Source organism: Trametes versicolor (genome assembly GCF_000271585.1).
Source record: "Trametes versicolor FP-101664 SS1 unplaced genomic scaffold TRAVEscaffold_17, whole genome shotgun sequence".
NCBI classification, from domain to species: domain Eukaryota; kingdom Fungi; phylum Basidiomycota; class Agaricomycetes; order Polyporales; family Polyporaceae; genus Trametes; species Trametes versicolor.
Window position 1 is genome coordinate 137,408 of NW_007360337.1, and position 23,252 is coordinate 160,659.

General features: G+C 57.5%; 10 protein-coding genes and 1 non-coding gene across 11 annotated transcripts; 7 read left to right on the forward strand and 4 right to left on the reverse strand.

The window, feature by feature from the left end:
* Window positions 1-489: 489 nt before the first annotated feature.
* On the reverse strand, window positions 490-3,330 carry TRAVEDRAFT_32380 (serine/threonine protein phosphatase 2B). The gene is made up of 12 exons (XM_008047249.1): window positions 3,139-3,330; window positions 2,868-3,072; window positions 2,763-2,788; window positions 2,606-2,704; window positions 2,436-2,547; window positions 2,226-2,371; window positions 2,035-2,174; window positions 1,906-1,983; window positions 1,633-1,853; window positions 1,406-1,583; window positions 1,234-1,353; window positions 490-1,178 (listed from the first exon to the last, which is right to left on the reverse strand). The coding sequence occupies exons 1-12, from the start codon at window positions 3,274-3,276 to the stop codon at window positions 701-703; spliced, it is 1,941 nt and encodes a 646-aa protein (XP_008045440.1). The 5' UTR covers window positions 3,277-3,330; the 3' UTR covers window positions 490-700.
* Window positions 3,331-3,553: 223 nt separating this feature from the next.
* On the reverse strand, window positions 3,554-4,894 carry TRAVEDRAFT_61567 (UNC-50-like protein). Its single transcript, XM_008047299.1, has 8 exons — window positions 4,628-4,894; window positions 4,515-4,570; window positions 4,438-4,463; window positions 4,322-4,387; window positions 4,143-4,263; window positions 3,883-4,092; window positions 3,786-3,826; window positions 3,554-3,732 (listed from the first exon to the last, which is right to left on the reverse strand). The coding sequence occupies exons 1-8, from the start codon at window positions 4,745-4,747 to the stop codon at window positions 3,605-3,607; spliced, it is 768 nt and encodes a 255-aa protein (XP_008045490.1). The 5' UTR covers window positions 4,748-4,894; the 3' UTR covers window positions 3,554-3,604.
* Window positions 4,895-5,103: 209 nt separating this feature from the next.
* On the forward strand, window positions 5,104-6,022 carry TRAVEDRAFT_54371 (uncharacterized protein; the record flags this gene model as incomplete). Its single annotated transcript, XM_008047300.1, has 2 exons — window positions 5,104-5,854; window positions 5,952-6,022. 2 exons carry the CDS (start codon window positions 5,104-5,106, stop codon window positions 6,020-6,022), a joined length of 822 nt encoding a protein of 273 aa, XP_008045491.1.
* A 1,998-nt stretch (window positions 6,023-8,020) lies between these two features.
* TRAVEDRAFT_54372 (uncharacterized protein) lies at window positions 8,021-9,549 on the forward strand (the record flags this gene model as incomplete). The annotated part of the gene is made up of 6 exons (XM_008047301.1): window positions 8,021-8,092; window positions 8,149-8,334; window positions 8,386-8,475; window positions 8,526-8,618; window positions 8,666-8,796; window positions 8,847-9,549. The coding sequence occupies 6 exons, from the start codon at window positions 8,021-8,023 to the stop codon at window positions 9,547-9,549; spliced, it is 1,275 nt and encodes a 424-aa protein (XP_008045492.1).
* Window positions 9,550-11,593: 2,044 nt separating this feature from the next.
* On the forward strand, window positions 11,594-12,795 carry TRAVEDRAFT_75659 (P-loop containing nucleoside triphosphate hydrolase protein; the record flags this gene model as incomplete). Its single annotated transcript, XM_008047302.1, has 5 exons — window positions 11,594-11,722; window positions 11,778-11,932; window positions 11,997-12,078; window positions 12,140-12,164; window positions 12,221-12,795. 5 exons carry the CDS (start codon window positions 11,594-11,596, stop codon window positions 12,751-12,753), a joined length of 924 nt encoding a protein of 307 aa, XP_008045493.1. The 3' UTR covers window positions 12,754-12,795.
* Window positions 12,796-13,052: 257 nt separating this feature from the next.
* Window positions 13,053-15,202, forward strand: TRAVEDRAFT_157183 (phosphoglucomutase; the record flags this gene model as incomplete). Its single annotated transcript, XM_008047303.1, has 5 exons — window positions 13,053-13,129; window positions 13,282-13,303; window positions 13,357-14,305; window positions 14,363-14,479; window positions 14,531-15,202. The coding sequence occupies 5 exons, from the start codon at window positions 13,053-13,055 to the stop codon at window positions 15,064-15,066; spliced, it is 1,701 nt and encodes a 566-aa protein (XP_008045494.1). The 3' UTR covers window positions 15,067-15,202.
* Window positions 15,203-15,297: 95 nt separating this feature from the next.
* On the reverse strand, window positions 15,298-17,171 carry TRAVEDRAFT_24970 (uncharacterized protein; the record flags this gene model as incomplete). The annotated part of the gene is made up of 5 exons (XM_008047244.1): window positions 15,298-15,336; window positions 15,357-16,110; window positions 16,166-16,606; window positions 16,662-16,952; window positions 17,005-17,171. 5 exons carry the CDS (start codon window positions 17,169-17,171, stop codon window positions 15,298-15,300), a joined length of 1,692 nt encoding a protein of 563 aa, XP_008045435.1.
* A 571-nt stretch (window positions 17,172-17,742) lies between these two features.
* Window positions 17,743-17,815, forward strand: TRAVEDRAFT_t267. The gene has a single exon. It is a non-coding gene; the product is annotated as a tRNA-Val (tRNA).
* Window positions 17,816-18,056: 241 nt separating this feature from the next.
* On the forward strand, window positions 18,057-18,362 carry TRAVEDRAFT_80769 (uncharacterized protein; the record flags this gene model as incomplete). Its single annotated transcript, XM_008047304.1, has 1 exon — window positions 18,057-18,362. A coding segment is annotated over one exon (306 nt), but the record flags the coding sequence as incomplete, so codon positions are not given.
* Window positions 18,363-19,616: 1,254 nt separating this feature from the next.
* TRAVEDRAFT_137041 (TPR-like protein) lies at window positions 19,617-20,462 on the forward strand (the record flags this gene model as incomplete). The annotated part of the gene is made up of 6 exons (XM_008047305.1): window positions 19,617-19,739; window positions 19,789-19,867; window positions 19,926-20,000; window positions 20,057-20,120; window positions 20,179-20,329; window positions 20,379-20,462. Coding segments are annotated over 6 exons (576 nt in total), but the record flags the coding sequence as incomplete, so codon positions are not given.
* A 163-nt stretch (window positions 20,463-20,625) lies between these two features.
* Window positions 20,626-22,242, reverse strand: TRAVEDRAFT_54378 (uncharacterized protein; the record flags this gene model as incomplete). Its single annotated transcript, XM_008047306.1, has 1 exon — window positions 20,626-22,242. The coding sequence occupies one exon, from the start codon at window positions 22,240-22,242 to the stop codon at window positions 20,626-20,628; it is 1,617 nt and encodes a 538-aa protein (XP_008045497.1).
* Between the last annotated feature and the right edge of the window lie 1,010 nt (window positions 22,243-23,252).

Consider the following 23,252-nt stretch of genomic DNA (forward strand, 5'->3'; position numbering starts at 1 on the left):
TGGGGCTGTCGGTGAGCTTGATGGATTTCAAGAGGTGAGTGGGGTCATCTTCACGTACATCGTATATGAACCTTTATCTGCTGTCCACGGCGGGCTTCGAAGCGTGCGCTCAGCCACCGGTGTGGTGTACTAGCCGGTGTGACTGAGCCTGCGGGGGGCTGTCCTATTCATGTATCGTTAGCATCTCTCAACCTTGTATCTGATGCTTCAGCACGCAATGAAGTGTTCTTCCCCTCAGAGACCGGGTGCTAAGACGTGCATGTACATAGCCGAACCCGACAAAAAAGCTCGTCGGACCTCCGGCTGCAATTCATCGCATGAGCACAATCCGGTGTCGTTGAAATGGAAGACAGCGTACTCACAACTGGCACAGCCGTCCGCGGTCGGGGGCATGTGGCGATGCGGTTATTTCGGCCGCGCAAATGCGCAACTGCAGATCCCCACCGTCGCAACAGGTCACAGCCGGGAGAGTCGGACATCAGGGGGTGCTGAGAGCGGCACCACGAGCGCGCAAAGCGATTGCCAATCTGTGTATGAAGCGCGAAAGTACAGGAAGAGAGAAGAAAAACAACGATGAAATACACCAGCCTCCAGGATATACAGTGCAATGCAAAGACTACCGTGACAATCCCTCTCGCTCCTCCCACTCTGTCCGTGACGACGAGCGAGTGCTGTCCATGTCCCCCATACGTCCGCAAGCTTAGCTCGGGCTCGTCCGCCCGGACTCGGACGAATTCTTGCCCGTGCTCTTGCCCGCTACCTGGTCCGCGAGCTTCATGAGCTCGTTGTCCTTCTCCGGGGTCTTGCCGTCCCACGCCTCCTGGATGAGCGACATCGTGCTCTCCAGACTGCGGCGACGGGTACTTGGGCTCGTCATCGTCGTCCCGAGACTGGCCTGACGGCCGTGGCCCCGCCTGAACGGCGAAGTCGACGACGAGATGGGGGAGGTAGGCGATGTAGGCGACAGGGGAGATCCGGGAGCGGCACCAGGAGGGCCCGTTGAAGTGGCGCCCGAGATGACTTGCTCCAGAGCGGCGGCGACGCCATTAGGGGAAGGGGGCGATGACGCGTCTTCGGAGGGGGTCGCGGGCTGCGACGAGATGAGGGCCATGCCCTCGGGGGTTTCGAGGTCGTACAAGTCGGGAGGGAGGCGTTCGTTTTCGATGTCCGACTTCCGGCTGCAGGACGTCATAAGTAAAGCGGCTAGCATTTTCAGAATGTGACGAAACGTACGCATCATCGAATCCAGAGATTGCATCCTTGATACCCTCCGCTCCCAGAGCAAGAGTGCCGTACGGCAGCTTGGCAGAGCCAGACACGCTCTTGAGCTCGGACACCTTCTCGGATTCCTCTCTGTAACTTTTGTCAGTATAGGGCGCGTGGGGTGAATGCCGATGGCGCATACCGCAACAGAGCAAACACCCTGGACATGCGTCCAACAGCAAGGATCTTGTTCTTGATGACCTTGCGGCGTTCCTGCTGCTCCTCAGACGGCGTTGGTGAGATCAACGTCTCCTCGTCCGAGCTCTCCTCGAGTTCCTCCTTCGTGCAGCAGTTGAGCATCGCCAACAGCATGTCGGTAACTGCGATGACGTCAGTGTCATCGTGGGCGCGTATCTGCGCATCGCTTACTCTTCTCGCCAACGAAGGGCAGACTCCAGGTGAACGCGTCCATGAAGTTGGGAAGCCAGTAGGGATGTGGGGTAGCATTGAACTGACGGATGTTCAGGACGTTGCTCTCGTACTTCAGAATTGCGGCCTTGTTGTTGTATACATCGAGGTAGTTGGGGGCGGAGAAAAGCGTCATGACGGAGGGGAAACCAGTTGTCCGCGTCTTGCGGTACATGCGGTACCTGGTCCTTCATTGTCAGAAAACATTAGGGCAAGAGGGTGTACCGAACCAACCCTGCGTCCTGCGCTTCGTGTGCACGTATGATTGAGAGCAACTTGTTGCGCTCCAGGAATTGACATGCAGCTTGGTAACTAGAAAGCTTGTCAGCGGATGGTGCATAGTTGAAGAGTCGGAACACTTACGTGAAGAAGTATGAGCAGCCCCGCACGTGGTTGTGCACAAAACTGTCCGACGTTTTCTCCTGGCCGAAGTCTTCGACCGGGTCCGACCACAGCATGTCGCACATGAGACCTTGAGTAGGAGGCTCACGGAAACGGTCGATCTACAGATGATGTCAGCAAATATTAGGTAGGTATCAAAGACATGGACGCACAGCACGGATATCATCAAGGGTATTGAGTTCGGGGGATAGGCCACCATGGATACAGAAAAACTGCTTGTTCATGATGGCAGCCAGAGGGAGGGCGCAGAACGACTGCATGCACGCATCGTAGATGCGCTCGGAGTACTTGCGCTTGCCTGTGTGAGGGGGTCGCTGATTAATTCCGCGTTGACCGGCATATGAAAAAGATAGAGCGCATACATTCAAGCTTGAACGTGAAGTAGTCCGTCAAGTGCCGGCACTCGTGGTTGCCGCGAAGGAGGAAGAGGGTCTCAGGGTACCAGATTTTCAGGGACCAGAGATATAGTACACACTTCCCGTTTGGGTCAGACGCGCACATCTCGAGGACAAGGGCTGTGCACGCGACGCACCTCGATGCTGAAGTAGCCGCGATCGACGTAGTCTCCCAGGAAAAGGTAGCGCGTGGTTTCAGGGTTTCCTCCAATTTCGAAGAGTTTCATCAAGTCGTACTTGGGTGTAATAGGGATATCAGTACCGATCCGAGGAACCGCTCGACAAGACGCTCACATATTGTCCATGAATATCGCCACACACTGAAGGTTGCGAGTCCGACAAGGGGGCACAAGAGCAATGAAACAGTGATCGAACACGAAGGTTGAAGATAGGACGCACCAGTGACGGGCGCGTCGACATACAGGAGATTGGGCTCCGCACGCAGAATCTCCGTTCCCTTCTCCAGGATGAAGAGCGCATGCTCCTCAGAGAGGCGACCCTCACGATAGAAGTGGTTCTTCAAGAAACCGACGTCCGGCTTCGACGGGTCCGTTTTCGAGAAGAACTGAGCGTCGGTAGGGAGCGTCATGGCCGGGGCTTGCACCTATTAGTCATGCACAAGCTCAGCATCGCCCGCCCAACGGTGAAGGTACATCAGGACATTGCACACCTCTTTGACGACGCGCTCCTGGGTGCTAATCGTGTAGCCATTCTCGAGCTGGTGCTGGGTAAAGTCGATCTCCGGAAGGGGGGCCTTTGATTGGATTTGGCCTATAGCCTTCTGTATTTGCGCCTGTGACCCGCTCATCGTGTCGCTGCTGCTCGTCGTTGCGTGGTCGTGAAGAGAACAGCGGGGTAAGAGACAAGACAGCGGCGGGGGATAAGATGGGTGAAGGGCGGTGAAGGCCTTCTGCGGTGCAATCGACGCCCATGCGAGCGGAGTTTCAACGGCGTCCTAGGCGGCTAATGACCGAGCCTTGTCCACAACACGCGTAGTGCTACGCGACCGTGCCCCGCGTCCAGCAACGAATTCGAAACAGGCACACGCAGGCACATCCACAACACATATCATGGCATGTCGAGATGTTAAATATGGGGATATATCCATTGAAGAGCAGCCGAAATCTACATGACCGTCATGAACCGAAGTATAGAGGTAGTACATGCTTGGCGACGTTGAACCCCAGCAACGACACTATGTAACCCGTAAAGAGAGGTAGTAGTGGCGCAAGCAGAAGTTCTGTGCGGACAAGGAACGGCAGGGCTGTTGGATGATGGTCAGACAAACCCGGTGCGAAAAGGAGCACGTCTCCTTACTGTTGAGTCCTAGGTATATCCCATACATATACTGTGCGAACCTGAAAGCGCACACAGTCAGCACTTGCTAGAGTGAGCGAGATAGCAATGCACATACCCCGCCAGATAGAGCGTATTTGATACGAATAAACAGATCCAGTTGCTCTTCAGGACGATTGGCACTAAGAAAAGTTGTGCCAGATACAGGGTCAAGTAGAGCGGGAAAAACGCGTTCGTGTGGACGTCAAACGCATATGCCCACTCTACTTTCGCATCTTCCGGCGTAGAATGCGATGGGGGTGACAACAGCACTCGGTTTGCAAAGAACCTGATATAAGAATTCAGTACCGCAGGATTTCCCGTGGGATTTTGACGCACCATATGATTGTTGAGACCGCGATGCCACCAAGGAGGAAGTCGCGAAATATCATGAGGAAGGCTAGCTCAATAGCTCCCCAGAGGCTGTATGAGTAGACAACCGACCATGCTATAGCGGACACTAGCTCGATATCTCAGCTCAGGTAGACAGTTATATAGAAAACCGCAGTGACGCTTACCGACTAAACACGCCGCAATTAAAATGAGAATGGCGGGGTCGTCTCTTGCCCACGTATTCTTCGTCTCTGTAGGCGTGTGTCAGGAGGCGCGCTAGGGTAAGCACAGATGCACTTACGTTTATGAAAGTAGACATTGCGGTACCTTTCCGTACGGTCAGTACGCCGGTTAAGACCCATGAAGCTTCTAGCTTACACTCTTTTAGGAGAAATGCATAGGTATGTCAACTGCCATGCCGCCAATTCGAAATCCTACTTCCGCGCCAAGTTATGTTTCCATGAGACCCTCCAGCTGCTGTGTCCACGTACCATCTGCTGGACTCGCGTCAGTCTCCTGAATATCACAGGGACGCGGTTCGACACGGAGGACCCTCTGAACTGTCCGCCATTGTGTTGAGGGGTGGGAGAGATTGTAGGCAGCAGGTCCATGTCTGCGCGTATCCTCGGGCGACGGAACAGCGAGTGGTGGAAAGACAGCTTGCAGTCTTCCAAGCGGCAGATAGGTATGGGAGGCAATCGAAGGCAAATTCACAAAGCGAGACCCAGAGAGCGTTGGTGGCCTAACGAAAGAGTCCAGTAGGTCGTGTACGGTGTCCCCAGTGGCAGCTACACTTCGCCGTAATGACCGCATGTGCACGTTAGACGCCCATTTACCGTGGGCAAGCGGAGATCAAGGAGTCTAATCGGAGCCTCAAATACCCTTGTACGCTCGATGGCTGTCGTCCGCCAAGTCCTCCGCGACTTCCACTCACACCACGCTCACTACCGTCTTCGACAACAAGACGATGGAAGACGACGCCGAACGTGTCGACTGGGGAAACGACGACGACGAGCTGCAGGCGCCACCCGAGTCCTACCCGAGCGACTCTCCGCGACAAGCGACGGGTGGGTATGCGGGCGAGGACGCCGAGGACGCTGTCTCCCTTGGTGGCGACGACGAAGATGAGCGCGAGTTCTACGCTCACCACTCTACAGAGTCAGCCTCCGTCGGCGGGGGCCTTCTCAGCAAATCAGCTGCTGTCACCCACTCCCATACCACCAAACGCGACAACCAGCGCCAATCCGCTACATCCTCGCAGCACGCTCGAGCGCCCTCCCAGTCCAAAAACCCAGAGTCGCCCTCCAGTGGTCTTCGGCGCACTCACTCTGCAAGCACTCTCCCTGCTCCTCTCACGCATGCACTTCCTCCGAAGCCAGTCGTGGCCCCGCCGCACTTCCGACCTCCCTCCCCCACAGGACCTGGCATCCTCGCAAGCGCTATGGTCCACCGACAGAAAAAGTCCAATGGCTCGCTGAAGGCCTCTGATGGCGGCGATCCTTTGCCTCCCGACTGGGAGATCAGGTACCCAAGAACCGGCGGCAACGAAGCCTATTACTTCAACGTGAAGACCGAGGAATCAACTTGGGTGCGACCGAAGCTGCCTCTCTCCGGCACGTCTTCACCAACCAAAGAACGGGAGAATGGTTACATGCATTTGTCTGGGCGCCGCTCTCCTGATGACCTTGACTCTGCGTTGCTGGATATGTCTGCCACAGGTCAGGGTTCTCGCGTCCCATCAAGAGACACGCCGTCGCGGAATACGTCTCCTCTGCCCCCTGCGGGAGATCTCACGTACCATGATCGGCATTACAGGCCAGGCGAGACTCCACTGCCTGCGGGTAAATCAGAGTCTGGTGACCGACGGAGTGAACGATTGGGCGTGAAACCTGCACACTCGGTTGAAGCGCCCTATGTCCGGACGCGATCTCCCTCTCCCCCCGAGAGCCGGCGGAGGCCACGCTCACCTAGTCCTGCGTGGGGGCGTGTACCTCGACGTGACTTGTCGCCGCCACCTGCTCTTCGCGGGGGTTTGAGAGAGGCACCTAGAGACTTCTCACAGGACCGCAGCGTCGACGCCACTTGGGGTCGTTCTCAACGGCCGAATAGCGTGGATGATATGCAGGCCTCCTCTCGGTCACCGCCTAACCGCAGACCTCGTCGCAAAGATGACATAGAACCTCCCCTGCGTCGTCGCAACGATGACATAGAGCCCCCAATCCGCCGCAAGGACGATATCGAGCCTCCAATCCGTCGCAAAGATGACGTAGAACCATGGTCCCGTCGCAAAGACGACATCGAACCACCGTTGCGTCGCAAAGATGACATCGAACCCCCCATCCGCCCTCTCCCTCGGAAGCAACCAAGCTCCCGCCACGCAAACGATGAGTGGCCGGCACCGAGTACGTTATTCGCATCCTGCTCCCACTCCCGTCTTCAGCAATCGAGGCTCCTCTCGAGGTGGAGGACAGGTGCCCGTCGACTGTCTCGTGAAGCCTCGCAGCGGAGTTACGTTGTCCCCACACATTTCTGCCTGGCCAAATGCGTACTGTCTATTGGAAACACCTCGTGGAACCCTCCAACTTCCCCTTCTCGTTGTCGCTTTCTCTCTCTTCCTGCAGCCCGCTCCAATCGCTTCTTTTACGAATCATTTTCCTTTCTCTTGCAGGACCCAGATCGCCGCCGCCACACCTGCGCGAACCCTCGCCGCCAAGGCGTCCTGCTCCATCATCCTTCCCGCCTCCAGCTGAAGGTCTCCTAACGCCGTCATCAAGCAATCCAAGAGACTCCTTCCGGTACGGGCGATCGAACACCCCGCCACCACGTTACCCACCGCGCGACCAGCCGCTCCACCCGTCGACCGACAGTCTCCCGCTCAGGCGGACCAGAGACATCGACGTTCAGGACACTGGGTACGACCAAACGAAGAGAAGACGTCTGAACGAAGACCTAGGACCACCTCGTCGTTTCCCTCCTGATCTTCCACCTGTTGCAGCGTCTCTCCCCGCCAAACCTGTTCCTGCCAGCTTCCCAGCTGAAAGCTCTCCGGTCGATGCATCCCGTACGTATCTTCCCGTCATGACGTCCACGGACCCTCATACCGACCTTCGTCGCTCTTCTCTTTTCGCCGTCGTTGTGCGCGTATAGATCGCAAACGAGCCCCGCTCCCTCCACAGGACCAGCAGTGGCGCGAGAACAGGAAGACACCCGCCGCGCCGCCTGCGGGTCCGTACGCTAACGCGCCTATTGGTGCTCCTGCACCTCAGGGCGCGCGGTTCGCGCCGCCACCTCCGCCTGGCGACAACGGACGGCGGCCTTATGGGGCTCTTGATGCTCCTCCCGCTGACCGTAGGGACGATAGGTTCCGTCCGCCGTCAGACAACGGTCCTTCTGGTCCTCGTCGTGCAGGAAGGTCACCCCCTCGCGACGATCTTGACAGAATGCGTCGGCCTCTGCCCACCGGGCCGGGGGATAGACACTCACGCTTCGACCCCCTCCCGTCTCCAGCAGATAGGATGGATGTAGATGGGCCACCTCCGATGAAGACGACTCCAGCTCCTCGCTCGACCATGGGCGGGATGCATGCTGATCGTATGGTTGCGGAGCCACCTCGCGGGCCTCGAGCAATGGCTGCGAGAGATGGTCCCGGTGGTCCTTACTCTTCCGCGCCCAGTGGAGCTCCCCCTCCGCCGCCTCCGGCTTACAATGCCCGACCGCCGATGGGCCCGCCCGTGGACCCATCTATTCCTGAAGCCGGCAGGGGACGTGGGCGGCCGAACGATCGTCGATGGGAGACGAATGATCAGGATAGACGACCGAGCTTTTCAGGACCTCCTTCACGCGAGGCCTCAGCTCTTCCGCCTTTCCCTCCTAGGCGTCTAGACATGGTTCCCCCACGCGACCTCCCGGACCGCCCTGGTGGTAGAGCGCCTCTCCCGAATGATCGTCGCGACGATGTAAGTCCTCGCTGTTTCCCTGCATTGACACGATGATTGACCTGCTCCTGCCATAGCGGCCTCCTTCTCGAATCTCGGGAACGAACAACGTCCCGATCGGCGCGAAGCCCGCCGACCATCCGTCTGACGGTTTCGCGCCCAATGGCGTCCGTTCCCCTGTCGATCGGTACCGACGTGTGGATGACGTCGGGGATCGTCTTCGTCGTCCACCTCCTGGGGACTTAGAGCCTTATGACAGACGGGTATGTGGTCATTCATCGCGGGATATGTGTAGTTGCTCATGGCAGCGCCAGCCTCCCCCTCCCCATGACTTGCCACCATCGGACCCTCCACGTGGTGACCGTCTCGATCGCCGGTTGTCGGTTGGCCAGGAAGGATTCAACGTGCGTTCATTATCTATGAACATATATACACGTATTCACTTTCAATACAGCGAGCTCGCGGCGAACCCATGATTGATCGACCGACCAGTGCACTGCCTCCTCGTCCTAGGGATGCTCCCAGAGATGATCAGCCTCTACGCCAGGTGAGATAATCGTTAGTGTCCAACAACGTTGTATTCACCATTTTCAGTCACGGTTTGGAGATACTTCGCCGGCAGCTACTTCGCCGGCTTTGGCACCCCGTGTCTGGCAAACCCGCGACGAGGCACAGAGTGGACGCGCTCCAGAACCACGTTCCAACGATGATCGCCCTCCTAGGGAGTAAGCACGGACACAGTCGTCGCAAGTGCCATATTGACCTCTACTTGCAGGGACAACCGCTTCACGCGCGATGGAGGCGCCTGGGAGCCTCGTCAGGACGGTCCTCCGCCCCGGCGATGGCCTGTGAACGATACCTATCCCCCAGGTCCTATCGGGCCGGACGCCGCAGGCTCGCGAACTCGCTCTCCCGAGGTACCGTTACGCCCCAGATCGATCACGCCGCCGCCTCAGCCCTACGTCCCTCGCTTCATCGAACGTCCGTTAGAGCAGCCCGTAACGTCTAGCAAGCTGCACCCAGAGCGCGCTCGCCTGTTCGTCCGAGAACCAGATGTACCCGTCCACCTTCGCCAACCGGTAAGGTCCCCTGATCGGGGGTACCCGGACAACATGCGCCGCGACATCGACAGGAACTTGCCGTCGCGGCCTATCGACGATGCGCGTCTGCCTCCGCCTCGGGAGAGGTCTCCGCCTCCGATGCAGAACGGCCATCGTCCCGGCGCGAAGCGCGGGGGTTCTCTCCTGGACCGGCTGACGCTGGATGACAATCCTCCTGTGCACGACGGGGGATCGTCTCTCCGCGACAGGGTCGGATTCCCGTCGCAGGGGAGCAGCGAGGGTGGTGTGAGCGCCCACGCGGAGTCGATGGAGGTGGACCTTGAGGGCGACGACGGTGGGAAGGCCGGTGGTGGGCGCGGAATGGGGAGAAGGCGTTCTGGCAAGCCGAAGCGGGCCCGCCGGAACGGTGCTTCGTGAACGGGGGAGGAAAGGAGAAAGCCGTCTGAACTTTGTCGTGTATATGCTCACACTTGGTCTGTTTTGCAATCAGTTAGTCGCACTGCAGTATATTGTTCTCGATGTCGATGATGCGCTCTTGAATCTATTTGACCAGTTATCGTTATTCTCGGCGCGTGTGGGTTGATCGCCATCTACATGTTCTTCAAGGGTACACTCCAAGAGTCGAGTGACGAGAAAATGCAAGTCGCCCTGGTGGGGTATGTTCCCTATTTTAATCCGGATGCAAATTTAGTCACTGACTCGCATCGTAGAACCCACTCCAAACCTCTGTCCACACAATATATAGCGTTTTCATACAACAATTTTACAAAGACCCCATACACATATCAGGCTCTCTCCATCGATCAACCAGCCAAAGCATATCACAAACCCCGCAAGATTCGAGTACAAACACATCCTAGTATGCGGCACCCGCGGTAAGGCGAGGCCTTCTAGGCTGGAGCCTGTGACGATTGTGAGTTTGTCAGTATCGATCCCTGTTGCTCTGAGGCTGCTAACTTACGACCACGGCTCCTTAGTCGCTGCAAGAGCAGGTCTTGCCGCTGCAGGAGCACGGCGCAATCTCGAGGGCATCTGTCGCAGTGATCGTCAGCACACCCTCGTCTAAGTCGGCCCCTCGCGGCTGTGGAATCGGACTGCTCACCCTCGCGCTCGATGACGGGGCCGGCAGCGACGACCGCGACGAAGACGGCGGCGATGAGGAAGAGCTTGTTGAAGAACTGCATCTTGTAGTAGAGGTGGGCTGGAGAGTAGAGCTGGGGGGCTTCTAGGGTTTGTTGAGTGTGTTGGTCTGACTGGTGATGCTCTCCCTGACCGTTTCGTAGAGCCTTTATACTCCTCTACGGCGCCTGGGTCGGGCTCGACCTCGTAAGCCGTTACATGTCGTTGGCGGGGTGAGAATCCGTTTGGACGTGGGAGGGTGCCTCTGACGTCAAAAGGCTGCAGGGCCTCCGGGATGTGCTATTCGCGAGGTACGCATGTAGGCTGTTTGTGGTACACCTGATGCGCTCGATGGACAGGTGCGCTTGGCGAGGTCCGCGGGTGACAGAGGGTTGACTTCGCTAAGGACCTCGTACCCTTTCGAGGGACCCGGAGGATTACTCTCCGTAGAGGAGATAATGGGGCTTGCCGTTATCATGCTGGAGGTCGTGAGTTCAACCTCTTTTTTGTCTTCAATTCACGATGACGATGCTATTCCTTCAGTGCGAAGACATCGTCGCCCGCAATTGACGAAGACTCTAAATGGGGCCTCAGTGGCGTTTGTGGGCGTACTGTGTACCGCGCAGAAGCTGAGAAACCCTGGTGAGCACCGAAGGCTTCTCTCCTTAAGTACAACGTCTGAATGCTGCATACGCATTCTACTTCATCTCTGAATAGAATCGATGCCGACGGCATCTGCGGCAAGGCAGGGGAGCTCTGTCAACTGTACGGTGATAGGCACACCCTGCGCGCGACATACGTCAAACCCACGGATTGGCACCGAAGTACATAATGCCTTTTGGCATGAAGAAACAGGGTCTTGACATCCTTGTACTCACGTATGTCAATCACAGGTACCCACAACGTACAGCTCTCGCTGCATTCTCTACCGCCGGACGGGCGGCGGCTGGTCTGGTGGTCGTTTGCTGTACAACACGCATCGTTATCATTCAGCAGTCGTATCAAACATGGACGATAGTACCTTGAGTTGCACGCTCCACCACAGCGCCCAGTTGTCAGGCCTGGGGAATATTCCAACTCATCCGTGGTCTACGGAACTGCGTGGCCATCTACTGCACGAATTGCCATATTTGGAATTGGGTGTAGAGCAAGCGCTCGTTCTGTTTGTGCGTGCAGACGCCTGCAGACGCGCGGGCTTGCAGTGATCACCTCCTCCCCCGTACCCCAGATTCCCCGCTCTAGCCCTCTGCGGCTTCTCCTCACAAGCAACTCAGGCACAGGCCAGAGCTCCCCGAAGAGCAACGCGCGTGAAACTAGATCCCAGAGCCAGTATCACTGCTCTATGTCTGCTCTATCTGAAGCTCAGCCCGCCGCGGGCACATCTGCTACAACTGCGGACGCGCCGGAACCCATCGTGCCACTTGGGAGACAAATCGTCCTTATACTTGTCGGTCTGATTGGGTCCGGAAAGGTGAGGTTCTCTCAAGTACGCTGAGCCTGGAGACTCTGACACAAATGCTATCCAGTCAACATTCGCCGAAGCCCTAGAACGCTACTTTCCTGATTTTCGCCGGTGCAACCAAGATGAGCTCGGTGACCGACGTCGCGTGGAGGCACTGGCCAGGCGAACACTGTCCGACGGCTTCTCCGTGTGTATAGACAGGACCAATTTCGACGAGAGGTGAGAGGCGCGCATCCTCCTCCTGCATTTGATCGTCTCCTGAGGCCTTCTGCCCTGCTTCTAGTCAACGCGCCAATTGGATCAACATCGCTCGCGAGTTCGCTCAAGCGGAGCCTTGGGTGGTCGTGTTTGACACGCCTTTTGAGGTAAGCTTTAGACCTTGGCTGCTGCCACGTCTCCTGTAGGTCATGGAACACGCCCTTGAAGGTCTGCGCGGCAAGGATAAGCACACGTCAGTACAACAACCAATTATGCGACCGACACGCAGCTGCTCATTTTCCTCGGCAGGGACTGGACACCCAACTATTACGAGTCCTCAGCAGGGGATGGAGGTGCTGCGACGCTTCCGATCGCAATTCCGCCCTCCCGCCCCCCATGAAGGACACACTCGCATCCTGCGCCTCACGCCATCTGATTGCCCCGATAGCGGGTACACAGAAGCAGAGGTCCGGGAAGTCATGCGGCGCCTTCGCGAATCGCCAGAAGTGGTTCCTGTCGCGCATCCTCGATTCCAGGGAGGCGGATATAATCGCGGCCTGTCGCAACAACGCGGTTTCCGACAACAGGGTTTTCAGCAGCGAGGGTTCTACCCGCGAGGCGCGTCGTCGTCACATCGCGGCAACCCATACGAGCGTGGCGGACGTCGAGGCGGCGCTACGTACCAGACCACGCTGCCATGGGCTCGGCGGGACGGGGAATCTAGCGGTACTTCTGCCGGGTCTGGGTATATGCACGCTTCGGACGCGCGACGATCAGGTTATCAGGCTGGGGACGGGTCACGCAATTGCGACCGGACGCAAGAGAGCTGGAGACGATCGTGAGCGCAGAGGTAATTTTGACATGTATTATATTTTCTTGGGAACGAAGCCACGGTTTGTTCGAAGCCTGAGGAGGGCGAGGACCGTCACGGTCTGCGCGAAGTTGGTGGCAGGGAACTCGTGACGGACGCGTAACCGATGTGCTCGCGATGGGCGATTATGTGACCTGACGCGAATGTGACGGGTATGGATTAATCGGGAGAGAGCACAACGTGCGTCATAGGCGGGGGCAAAGGTATATAAGAGGCTGCAGGCCCTATCCGCCTCGTCATCTCCCCCTTCTCCCCCATCTCCTCTACACCATGTCCTACCAAGTCAAGGAAGTCAAGACGAAGCCGTACGATGGCCAGAAGCCCGGCACGTCCGGCCTCCGCAAGAGGTGAGCGCCTCCCTACCTCATCGGCTATGATCAGTAGTGCGCTCGCGTCAGGCTGGGTTTTGGTGTGTGGACGTGGCAGGAGGCTGCAGGATTCCTTACGATTGAGTGTCGGAAACACTACAAGGAGAGCACGCATGCTAACGGTCACGCAGGGTAAAGGTCTTCCAGCAGGAGGTATGTCTATCGCGCTCCATCCAAGACGCTCTACTGATAGTACCCCGCTTTAGCACTACACCGAGAACTTCGTCCAGGCCATCTTCGATGCCGTCGACCTCAACGGAAAGACCATCGTTATTGGTGGAGACGGTCGCTTCTTCTCCCCGGAGACCGTCCAGACCATCCTGAAGATCGGTTCTGCTAACGGTGTCGCCAAGTTCATCGTCGGCAAGGACTCCATCCTCTCCACCCCCGCTGCTTCCAACGTCATCCGCAAGTACAAGGCGGACGGCGGTATCCTTCTCACTGCCAGCCACAACCCCGGAGGCCCTAACGCGGATTTCGGTATCAAGTACAACGTCTCGAACGGCGGTCCTGCTCCGGAGAATGTCACCAACAAGATCTTTGAGAAGACGAAGACGATCTCCAGCTACAAGGTCATTGAGCTTGCCCCGATTGACCTCTCCAAGAAGGGCTTCTTCACCTATGGTCCCTCGAACGTCGAGATCATCGACTCCGTTTCGGACTACGTCCAGCTCCTCGAATCCATCTTCGACTTCCCCCTCATCAAGAACTTCCTCCAGTCTCATGCGGACTCGTTCAAAGTGCTCTTCGACGGTATGCACGGTGTCACTGGGCCTTACGGGCGTGCTATCTTCATCGACGCCCTCGGTCTCCCCGAGACTTCCGTACAAAACGCGGTACCTCTTCCCGACTTCGGCGGAGGCCACCCCGATCCCAACCTGACATACGCACACGAACTTGTCGAGCGCGTTGAGCGCGAGAACATCCACTTCGGTGCTGCCAGTGACGGTGACGGTGACAGGAACATGATCTACGGCAAGGGCGCGTTCGTCACTCCCAGCGACAGCGTAGCTATCATCGCTGACTGGGCGGCCGAGGCGATCCCCTACTTCAAGAAGGGCGGTGTCAAGGGCCTTGCTCGGAGCATGCCCACGAGCGCACAGATCGACAAGGTCGCAAAGAAGAAGGGCCTAGAATGCGCGGTCGTCCCGACTGGTGAGTACGACGATCATTCTCTAGACGCGCACGTTCACTAAACATCGGTATGAATAGGTTGGAAGTTCTTCGGCAACTTGATGGATGCTGGCCGCCTCTCGATCTGCGGTGAGGAGTCCTTTGGTACGGGCTCCGACCACATTCGGGAGAAGGACGGTGTTTGGGCTGTCGTTGGTGAGTACTATTTGATACGCTTCATACCGACCGCACTAACCAAATACATAGCGTGGTTGAACATCCTCGCGTACGCGAACCAGCAGTCACCAAACGAGCTCATCGGCATCAAGGAGCTGCTCGAGAAGCACTACGCTGTCTACGGCCGCTCGTTCTTCTCCCGCTACGACTACGAGGAGGTCCCCGCGGTCGGAGCGCAGTCCCTCGTGGACGCCATCAACGTGCACATCAGCACCGGCTCGCTCGCCAGCACCTCGCACGTCTCGAAGAGCACCGGCCAGAAGTTCACCGTCGCGGGTGTCACCAACTTCGACTACACGGACCCCATCGACGGCAGCATCAGCCGCAACCAGGGCCAGATCGTCACCTTCGATGACGGTTCGCGCGTCGTGTTCCGCCTGAGCGGAACCGGTAGCCAGGGCGCGACCGTGCGGATGTACGTCGAGCGCTACGTCCCTGCCTCGGCAGGTCCCGCCGAGCTCAACAAGGACGCGCAAGAGGGTCTCAAGGGCCTCATCGAGGTCGCCCTGCAGCTGAGCAACCTGCCCGAGTTCCTCGGCCGCGAGAAGCCCACCGTCATCACCTAAACGGGGAGCGTCGCAGGGGATCGGGTATGAGAACGGACAATCGGGAAGTGCGTAGATCTGAAGTTTACAAAGAGGAAGAACAAATTGGATGTATTCGTACCATCTTGCGCAATGCTTGTGATACCGCGTTTGGTTGGATCATAGTGGCAGCGTGAGTGAGCCGCAATTATGGCATCAAGATGCATGCCCTGTATGCCGCTTCCTAACCAAGCTAACTACCATGCCAAACCTCTATCCTCTCGCTACTACCATGCCAAATGTAAGATATACCTAAGCCCGAAGTAACTCACGACAACGGCCACAACGCCAACAGCGACGCATACAGCGACCATCTCTTTCCACACCTCCGACCACATCCTCCCGAGCACCTTAGCCCGCACCGGGTCCCGCTGAATACCCTCCGCCTCCACAACACCCGGAGCCAGCTCCCCACCCGCGCCACCATCCTGCCCGTCCCCGTCCTCCCCAACATCCCTCACCATCGTCCGCGGACGAAACGCCGTCCTTCGCTGCCCCATATTCCACCTTACACTGCGCACCATGCCCTCGCGCAGCACGTCCCTGCGCTTCTCGCGCCAGCCCGCGCGCGGGTACCAGCGCGCGAACACGTGCGGCACGCGCTGCAGGAGGAGGAACGCGTGCATGCGGAGGCGCGCGCTCAGAGGGGTGGGCGGCAGGCCGAGGTGTAAGGAGAGGGAGGGCCCGAGGAGGTGTGTCGTGAGCGCGATGTTGTAGGAGAGGGAGGTGTGGAGGGGGGCGCGGTTCGAGACGGCGACGAGGATGGGGATGGTTGGGCCGCGGAGGGGCGAGGGGGACGAGGCGGAGGTGGAGGTGGGGTCGGAGAAGAGGTGGAGCGCGGCGGTCGCGAGGAACTTGTCGGCGGTTTGGGTGGCGCGGAAGTGGCGGAGGAGGATTTGGGGTGAGACGCCGAGGTAGTAGCCGACGTGCCGCCAGAGCGCGAGGTATGCGCTGGCTTCGGCGGGGGAGGGCGGGAGGCCGAGGCGGTGGAGGGACCATATGGGGACGGTCGAGAATGCAGCGAGCCTGCACATATCGTGTCAAATAAGTCAATGTAAAGGCACAGGGAAAGAGGCCTTACGTCGCTGCCATGTCTTCTTGGCTTATAGGAACACCAGGTTGCGCGTTGCCTTCTCTTGACCAGCGTTCTTCTACCCGCCAGCGGGCTATGCCGTGTAGAAGTCGTACCCTCACGGTAGACCGCCAACCTTCACCACCGGGCATGAGGTACGCCAAAGCATCTATGTTCGAATGTGTATCCTTCTGGTCCGCATGTCTATGAATTTCATGGGGATCGTCTTCTGGGGCGGGGTGAGTGGGAATTGCGGACGCTGTGCAGCCCATGACGTCCAGAATGAATTGCATCGTTTCCGAGAGCCGTGCAAAGGTCCTATCTGTGGACGCCTTGGTGATGTTGGACAGGACATCTGCCAATAGGTCTGAGGAAGATTGTCCGCCTTTGTCGTGGTTCACGTGAGGGACCAGATATGAGACGGCTTCCAGCGTTCGGACGATGCGTGGGCTTCACAAGAGAGCTCAATCAGTAATACTGGATCGTATGATACCCCGCGACATACCTCGCGAAGCCTCCAGCAAGGCTGTAATGCAAAAGCGCTTGCATGATCTGAATGGAGTTGTCGAGAAAGAAATTCTGGGCCAGAACTATCTCCTCCTTAGATGCCAGAATTCCCGCAGGCGGGGCCTGACTTATGTCATCTAGAAAGTCATGCGCCGCGTTGGGTGTGCCGCTTCTAGCTGAGGCCTGTTCTTGTAAAGTCTTGAGCAGGTCTTTTCCTACGCTCGACGACGGACCGCTGAACACATGCCGCAGAGCATCGTCGCACAAGGCGTCACCAAGACCCCGCCAGCTATAGCTCGCCGTGAGTAACCAGATAGCTGAGAGGGAACGAACTGACAGACCTTTCGCACACGTCGAAAGACACGCAGTCTTCGTCCCATTCGCAAATGTGGTCAAAAGTCTGGATAATGTCACCCGGTCGGAGAGCGCGGGTATCTTCCGAATGTCGGATGTGCTTGACTTCGCTTTCTTCGTATGCTCGAAGCTTTCCGATACGGAGGTGGCACATAGTAGTTAGCCCTCGAGCTTCTCGGGTTTTGACGAGAGAGAACTTGAGAGTTTGTGCCCAAGCTCACCCCGGGGTAAATTCGAGCCTGGGGAGCTAACTGGCATCCGGTGTTTGTCATCGCCCGCAGTGCATCCAGTAGTACATATCCTTACCTGGGATTTATCAACTGCGCGCACGGCTGTCGATAGGTCGCCGTCCTTATAGGCAAGCCCAACGTTCAAGATGCATTTGTTGGCTATTCTCGCCGCCCGGGTAGACCGAGCTCGTGAGATTTATCATGTCGACAAGGACACCAGGTTTCTACATGACGTCAGACAGCATAGTCAGTGCACGAAAACGTCAAAATATAGCAAACGGTCGAGTCTACATCCTGTCAGGGTAACTGCTTTATTTTACTCCAGCTGTATCGGAACGTTTTAAGACTAAGGAGCTGAGATAGCTGTGGTTTGCGTAGAAAGCATGGTGTGCGCTTGCAAGTGAGTCGAGTCGTCGTGAAATCTCAGGAATTCATGCCACAGCCTCCCTGAGAAGACTATGTCTATTTAGCTACAATGTGTGATTGCTGTTGCATGGTCGAGTGGTGTAGTGGTTATCACTCTTGTCTTACACACAAGCGGTCGTCGGTTCGATCCCGGCCTCGATCAGCTTTTTGCTCTCTAAACGTCGGCTCGAGCCGAAGTTCCGAGCTGGACGCGTTGCGTCTTGCTCACTACAGTCGTTTGCATAAAGATGTGCAGGTCGGGCTTTTCGCGCCGATTTGTTTGGCCCGGCCAAATAAAGCCTGATATAGTAGGTACCCGGCGCCTGATAGCGCGCCGTGACAGGTCGCGCCAGACGCGTCGCGCGCGCGTTGCTACCGTCGACGCACCTCCCACTGCTCTTCGCGCCATGGCCCGAGGCCCTCGTATCTCAGACCAACTCCGGGAGCGGATTGTAGCCTGGCGCGAAGAGGGGACGTCCATCCAGGACATCACTCGTCTCGCTGGATGCAAAGAGCGTGCGATCTACAAAGTGCTAGCCCTTCATCGAACTACTGGCAGCATCGCTACTCCCGAGTCCCTCATTCCCAGAGGACGTCCTCGTGTCCTGAGCAGGACGGACATCGACTACATATACTCCCTCCTGGCTGATAACCCGACAATCTACCTTGACGAAATTCAAGCAAAACTCGCGGCCGATCGCGACGTGGACGTCTCGCTTGCATCAATCTCGCGGACCCTGCGTCGCCTCGCGCTCAGCCACAAGAGCGTCGCGAAAGAAGCCGCAGAGCGCGACGAGCTGCTTCGTGCTGCTTGGATCGCAGCGCACGGGGACATCCCCATGGAGTATTTCGTTTGGCTCGACGAATCAAGTGTCGATGACATTACGAATCAGCGCAGGAAGGGGTGGAGTCCCATTGGACAAGCCTGCGTGCGTCGCGCGACGTTTATACGTGGGCAACGCTATTCCGTACTTCCTGCGCTTTCTGTGGACGGTCTCATTGCCCTGGATATATTCGAGGGGTCCGTAAACAAGGAGAGATTCATCAGCTTTGTCGAGAACGAACTGGTAAGTTTGCTCTACATTGTGTGTTGTTTCTTTTTGATGTCTGATCATGTTTAGGCTCCTCTTCTTAACCCATATCCGGGCCAGAGGAGTGTAGTCGTCATGGACAACTGTGCGATACACCACGACGAGGAGGTCAGGAGCATTGTCGTCGATGACTGTGGTAAGTCATTTCTCACCCCTTGCAAAATTGCTGTCCCAGATTCATGTTTGCAGGCGCAAAACTAATCTATCTACCACCCTACTCGCCCGACATGAACCCCATCGAGCAAGCCTTTCATTGTGTCAAGTCGTGGCTGCGTCGCCACGAGGACCATGCTGTCATGCCCGAGGTGCGACCGTGGCTAATCCACCAAGCGGCGGCCTCAGTTTCGGCAGAGAGCGCGCGCGGGTTCATTCTGAACTGCGGATATTCATAGACCATCCTATCTTGTACAGCATACATAATAGAGTCCTCCGTTAGACGCGATATGCAATGTGTGAAGTACTTCACCGCGCGCGTTGCAACCCGCGCGCGCGTCGCGACGCGTCTCGTCTGGCGCGATCTGTCACGGCGCGCTATCAGGCGCCGGGTACCTACTATATCAGGCTTTATTTGGCCGGGCCAAACAAATCGGCGCGAAAAGCCCGACCTGCACATCTTTATGCAAACGACTGTAACCGCCACCACAAATGTCTGCTAGAGTCGCCCTCTCACATATCGTGCGTTCTGCACGTACGACAGCACTCCAGTCCTCAAGGACGTGTCTCTCCCGGCCCTTGCATATTGCTGCATCTTCGGCGCGGGCTCACGGTTCACCGCGGGTGAAGGCGTCACTGTCCGTTTCCGCTAAGCGTAAGTACTTGCCTGTGCTTGCGTGCTATATCTCGAATACTCGGTCTTAACCAACGACTCTTTTCTCAGGATGGGCTACTTCCACCACCCCAAACTCGTCCGCGGTGAACCCGGCGGAGGTGGAGGCAATGCAATGCCTGGAGGAGGGCACACAAAAGCTTGAAGAGGGTGACGTGCAGGCGGCCAAGGTACGTCTCCACCGCAAACCATTCTGACAGCCAACATATGTACTTGCAGGAATTGTACAAACGCAGCGTGGACATTAAGCGGACCGCAAGCTCGCTGTTTAACTTGGGCGTTACACACTACCATTTGAGTGAGTGACTTGTTCGCAATGTGCTACAAATTACGGGGAATGAGACGTCGGCGAGCAGAGGAGTATGACGATGCTATCACTGCATGGAAGGAGGCCATCGCCCTGCAGCCCACAAGCGCAGATGCCCATACCAGTACGTACAATGCTCCGCCCGTCACGCAGTGTCGTGAGTTGAGTCTATGTCACCAGACTTGGCAAGCGCATACATTGTCTCTGCCGTGAGCAGGCCCGACCTCGCGCTCCACCATTTGCGGTACGTGCATACCACCCCTGGTCGGCCGTGCTTGGTACATTACTGACCTCGGGAACAGAGTCGCTGCTTCCCTTGCGCCAGAGGATGCCGAGATTGCCTTCAACCTCGCTGCTGTTCTCGAGGCGTGCGGATTCCTGGAGGAGTCCCTTGAGCACTACAAGCGGGCCAAGGAATTCGGCGTGGAACGTGCTGAGATGCACATACGCAACGTACGTATCGTACACAGATGCCCTTCTCCCTCTCATACTTGGTGTACAGGTCGGCGCAAAAATCCTCGGCAAAAAGTTGAAGGAAGCAGAGGCAGAAACGGCACAAGCAGACAAGCCTGACCCAGCCGCATAAGATGTATCGCCCAGTCTGTCGTCACAGGGTCCCAAGAGTCCATCCCCACAGTACTTTACAGCTCCACTATACTATGGTATCTGCTCACTTGCTACACTGGTGCGGGGTATCATCGCATAAACCAGAAGAAACCACAAGCGGACGAGCTCACTCACTACAGCCTTCAATACTTCTGTGGAAGCGGAGGAACGTCCGGTACTACCGAATGCATCGTCTTCATGGCCCCGAACTGGTGTGGGTCAATGATGCTCGACGCCCTTGCCCTCCACGCCTCCTCTCTCTCCGACGTGGCCTCCGTCCGGAGACTCATCCCGCTGTCGCGCGTGCGGTACATCTTCGACGTCGCGGACGACGGGACGGGCGACGTGATCTCCGGGGACGGCGCGCCCGTGCTCGCGAAACCACGCACCGCCGACGCCCCATCCATGTCCTCGACCAGGTCCAAGCGCGGCACCGGCTTCCGCGTCTTGTATGGACTAGCAAGCGAGGTCGGTGAGTCCCCCCGCTTCGCGATGGAAGACTGGGGGGACGGCTGGAACGTGCTCGTCGCGACCGGGGACGGGATGTACATGGACGGCTGGCGCCGATTGGGCTCCAGGCGCGGGAGCGCCGAGCGCGGCATCTCAATCGCGCTGAGACGCGGCGGCGACTTGACACTCTCGCGCACGGGCGGCGCGGGGTCCTCGTGCGGCTGCTGCAGGCTGCTGTGGCTGGACGAGAGACCGAGCCAGCGCGCGGACGGATACGGCCTCTTGTCGCGCGGGAGGGAGATAGCGGTGCGTGATCTTCGACAGAGAGCGGTGCGGAAGCAGACGAGTGTCACGATGGTGAGAATGAGCACGGTGACGGCGATGATGATACCCCCTGCCACTACCGCCGCATGCTTGTTCCCCTGGCTTTGCGAGCTGGAGGAGAGAGCCTGCGGCGAAGTGGACGGGGTGGTGAGCGATGTGTTGGATGTCGTCGTCGGAAGTGTTATGTCGCTGGGGAGCAGGCTGGACCATGACAGCGTGGGCGTAGAACTTGGCAGTACGGGCTGCGTCGTATCGCATGCACCGATAAAGAAGGGGATAGACTGCGTTTCGAAAGCTTCGCCGGTAGCGACTAAGACGTACCACCCAGGCTCAAAGTCCACAGGCTCCCAAGTGAAGCTCCCGAGCGCCGCCTCTACGACTCCGCCCGGCACGGGCTCGAAGTCCGGTGTATCTAGTTGCAAACTCGGCGTGCTGGTGGTGGAGATGAAGAACAAAACGGCCTCGTCAGGCCCCGAGTATGTCCACCTGATCGTGCTTGACGCGCAGGTGTTAAAGGGCGAGAAGGGCGAGAAGACGAAGGAGGCATCGTCTAATGGCGCGGCTGACGCCGATGCCGCGGGCGAGAGATTGGACGCAATGGTTGGCGATGCAAGGATGGAATGAATGTGTGTCGCCGGCGTCGAGCGCACGGGCAGCGGCTGTGGAGCAGCGCTGCTACTGGGGATCGGGAGAGAAAGAGTCTGACTAGTTAACCGGGATGGCGATACTGACTTCGTAGAGCTGGAGGGCGCAGCGGATGCCGTACTCGAGTCGATCGTGGACTCTGTGGTCGGTGTCGCGGTGAGCAGCGGCGCGATAGGAGTCGAGTGGTGCAATGGAGGGAGGGGTCTCACGACGGTCCACAACCCCTTGAGATCCTCGGGCAGTTGCTGTAATGAAATGGATGTCGTCGGCGAGGGCGCTAGGCCCCTGACAGCTCGCGGGAACGGGGGGCACTGTGCGTCGCGGCCACACGACGGAGACATGGGGCACTCAGCAACGACATCGGCGCGGCCACTGGGTATATCTCTTCGAAGGAGAAGACATCATGATGAACGGCGCAGCGATCTGTCGAAGGCAAAGACGAACAACTGGACCCGCGCGCTGGCGGCAATGATGGTCTCCCACAGCGGCGGTGAAGCGCACGTCGGGATTACGCACAAGGGCAGCTCAAAGGACGTCGGTGGAACCGGGCACGCTTGGATTTGGTTGTCGAACCGTACGGAAGGTGGTTGGGAGACCGGAGCGGATGGGGACAGACCGCAGCCTGACCGAGGGCTGACCGACGAGAGATGGAAGGGCTTCCAAATGCATCACAGATTTGACCCGGATCTTGCAATGGAATATAATCCAGCTATCATGGACTTATAATCCGTTGGAATGTTCCCAATGATCATTAGTTTGCAATCTGTCGTAATGCCACTACGATCGCGTTGAGCCCCTTACAACCGCCGCAATGATTGCGAAATTTCCAATCATTTCGAGATCCTCAATATTCTATGCCCACGCAAGGTGTATTATGGGCTAGCAGATAGCCTGCTTTTCGTAATCCGGGTCGTCGTACTATACACGGCAGATGCAGGAAAACCCAATCATATATATAACAACACAAAACATACATACAACCGAGTGCTGTTACATGTGCGTGCTACTACTATATGTGTTACTACATTCGCCCCAGGAGTCCCGAAGCTACTAAGACAGAGGTCCGTGAGCCGTGAGACAGAAAAGCGCGAGACAGCAGCGCGAGACCGACGTCAAGCCGCATAGCCTTGATCGGGAGCACATGGCAGACAGTGAGGTGACGAGCGAAGACGTTCGGCAAGGCGAACAAAGAAGACACAAAGCCCCAATTTAGACAGCTAGCATTCGAGTAAACTGAGACACAGTAGAGCACGTTGCCAAGGAAAGCGACCTCCTAGGGACCCGCTAGGAGCCCGAGTACAAGCACGCTAGTGACAGACAGTCCCAAGACCAAGGCCAGTGATGCGGTCCC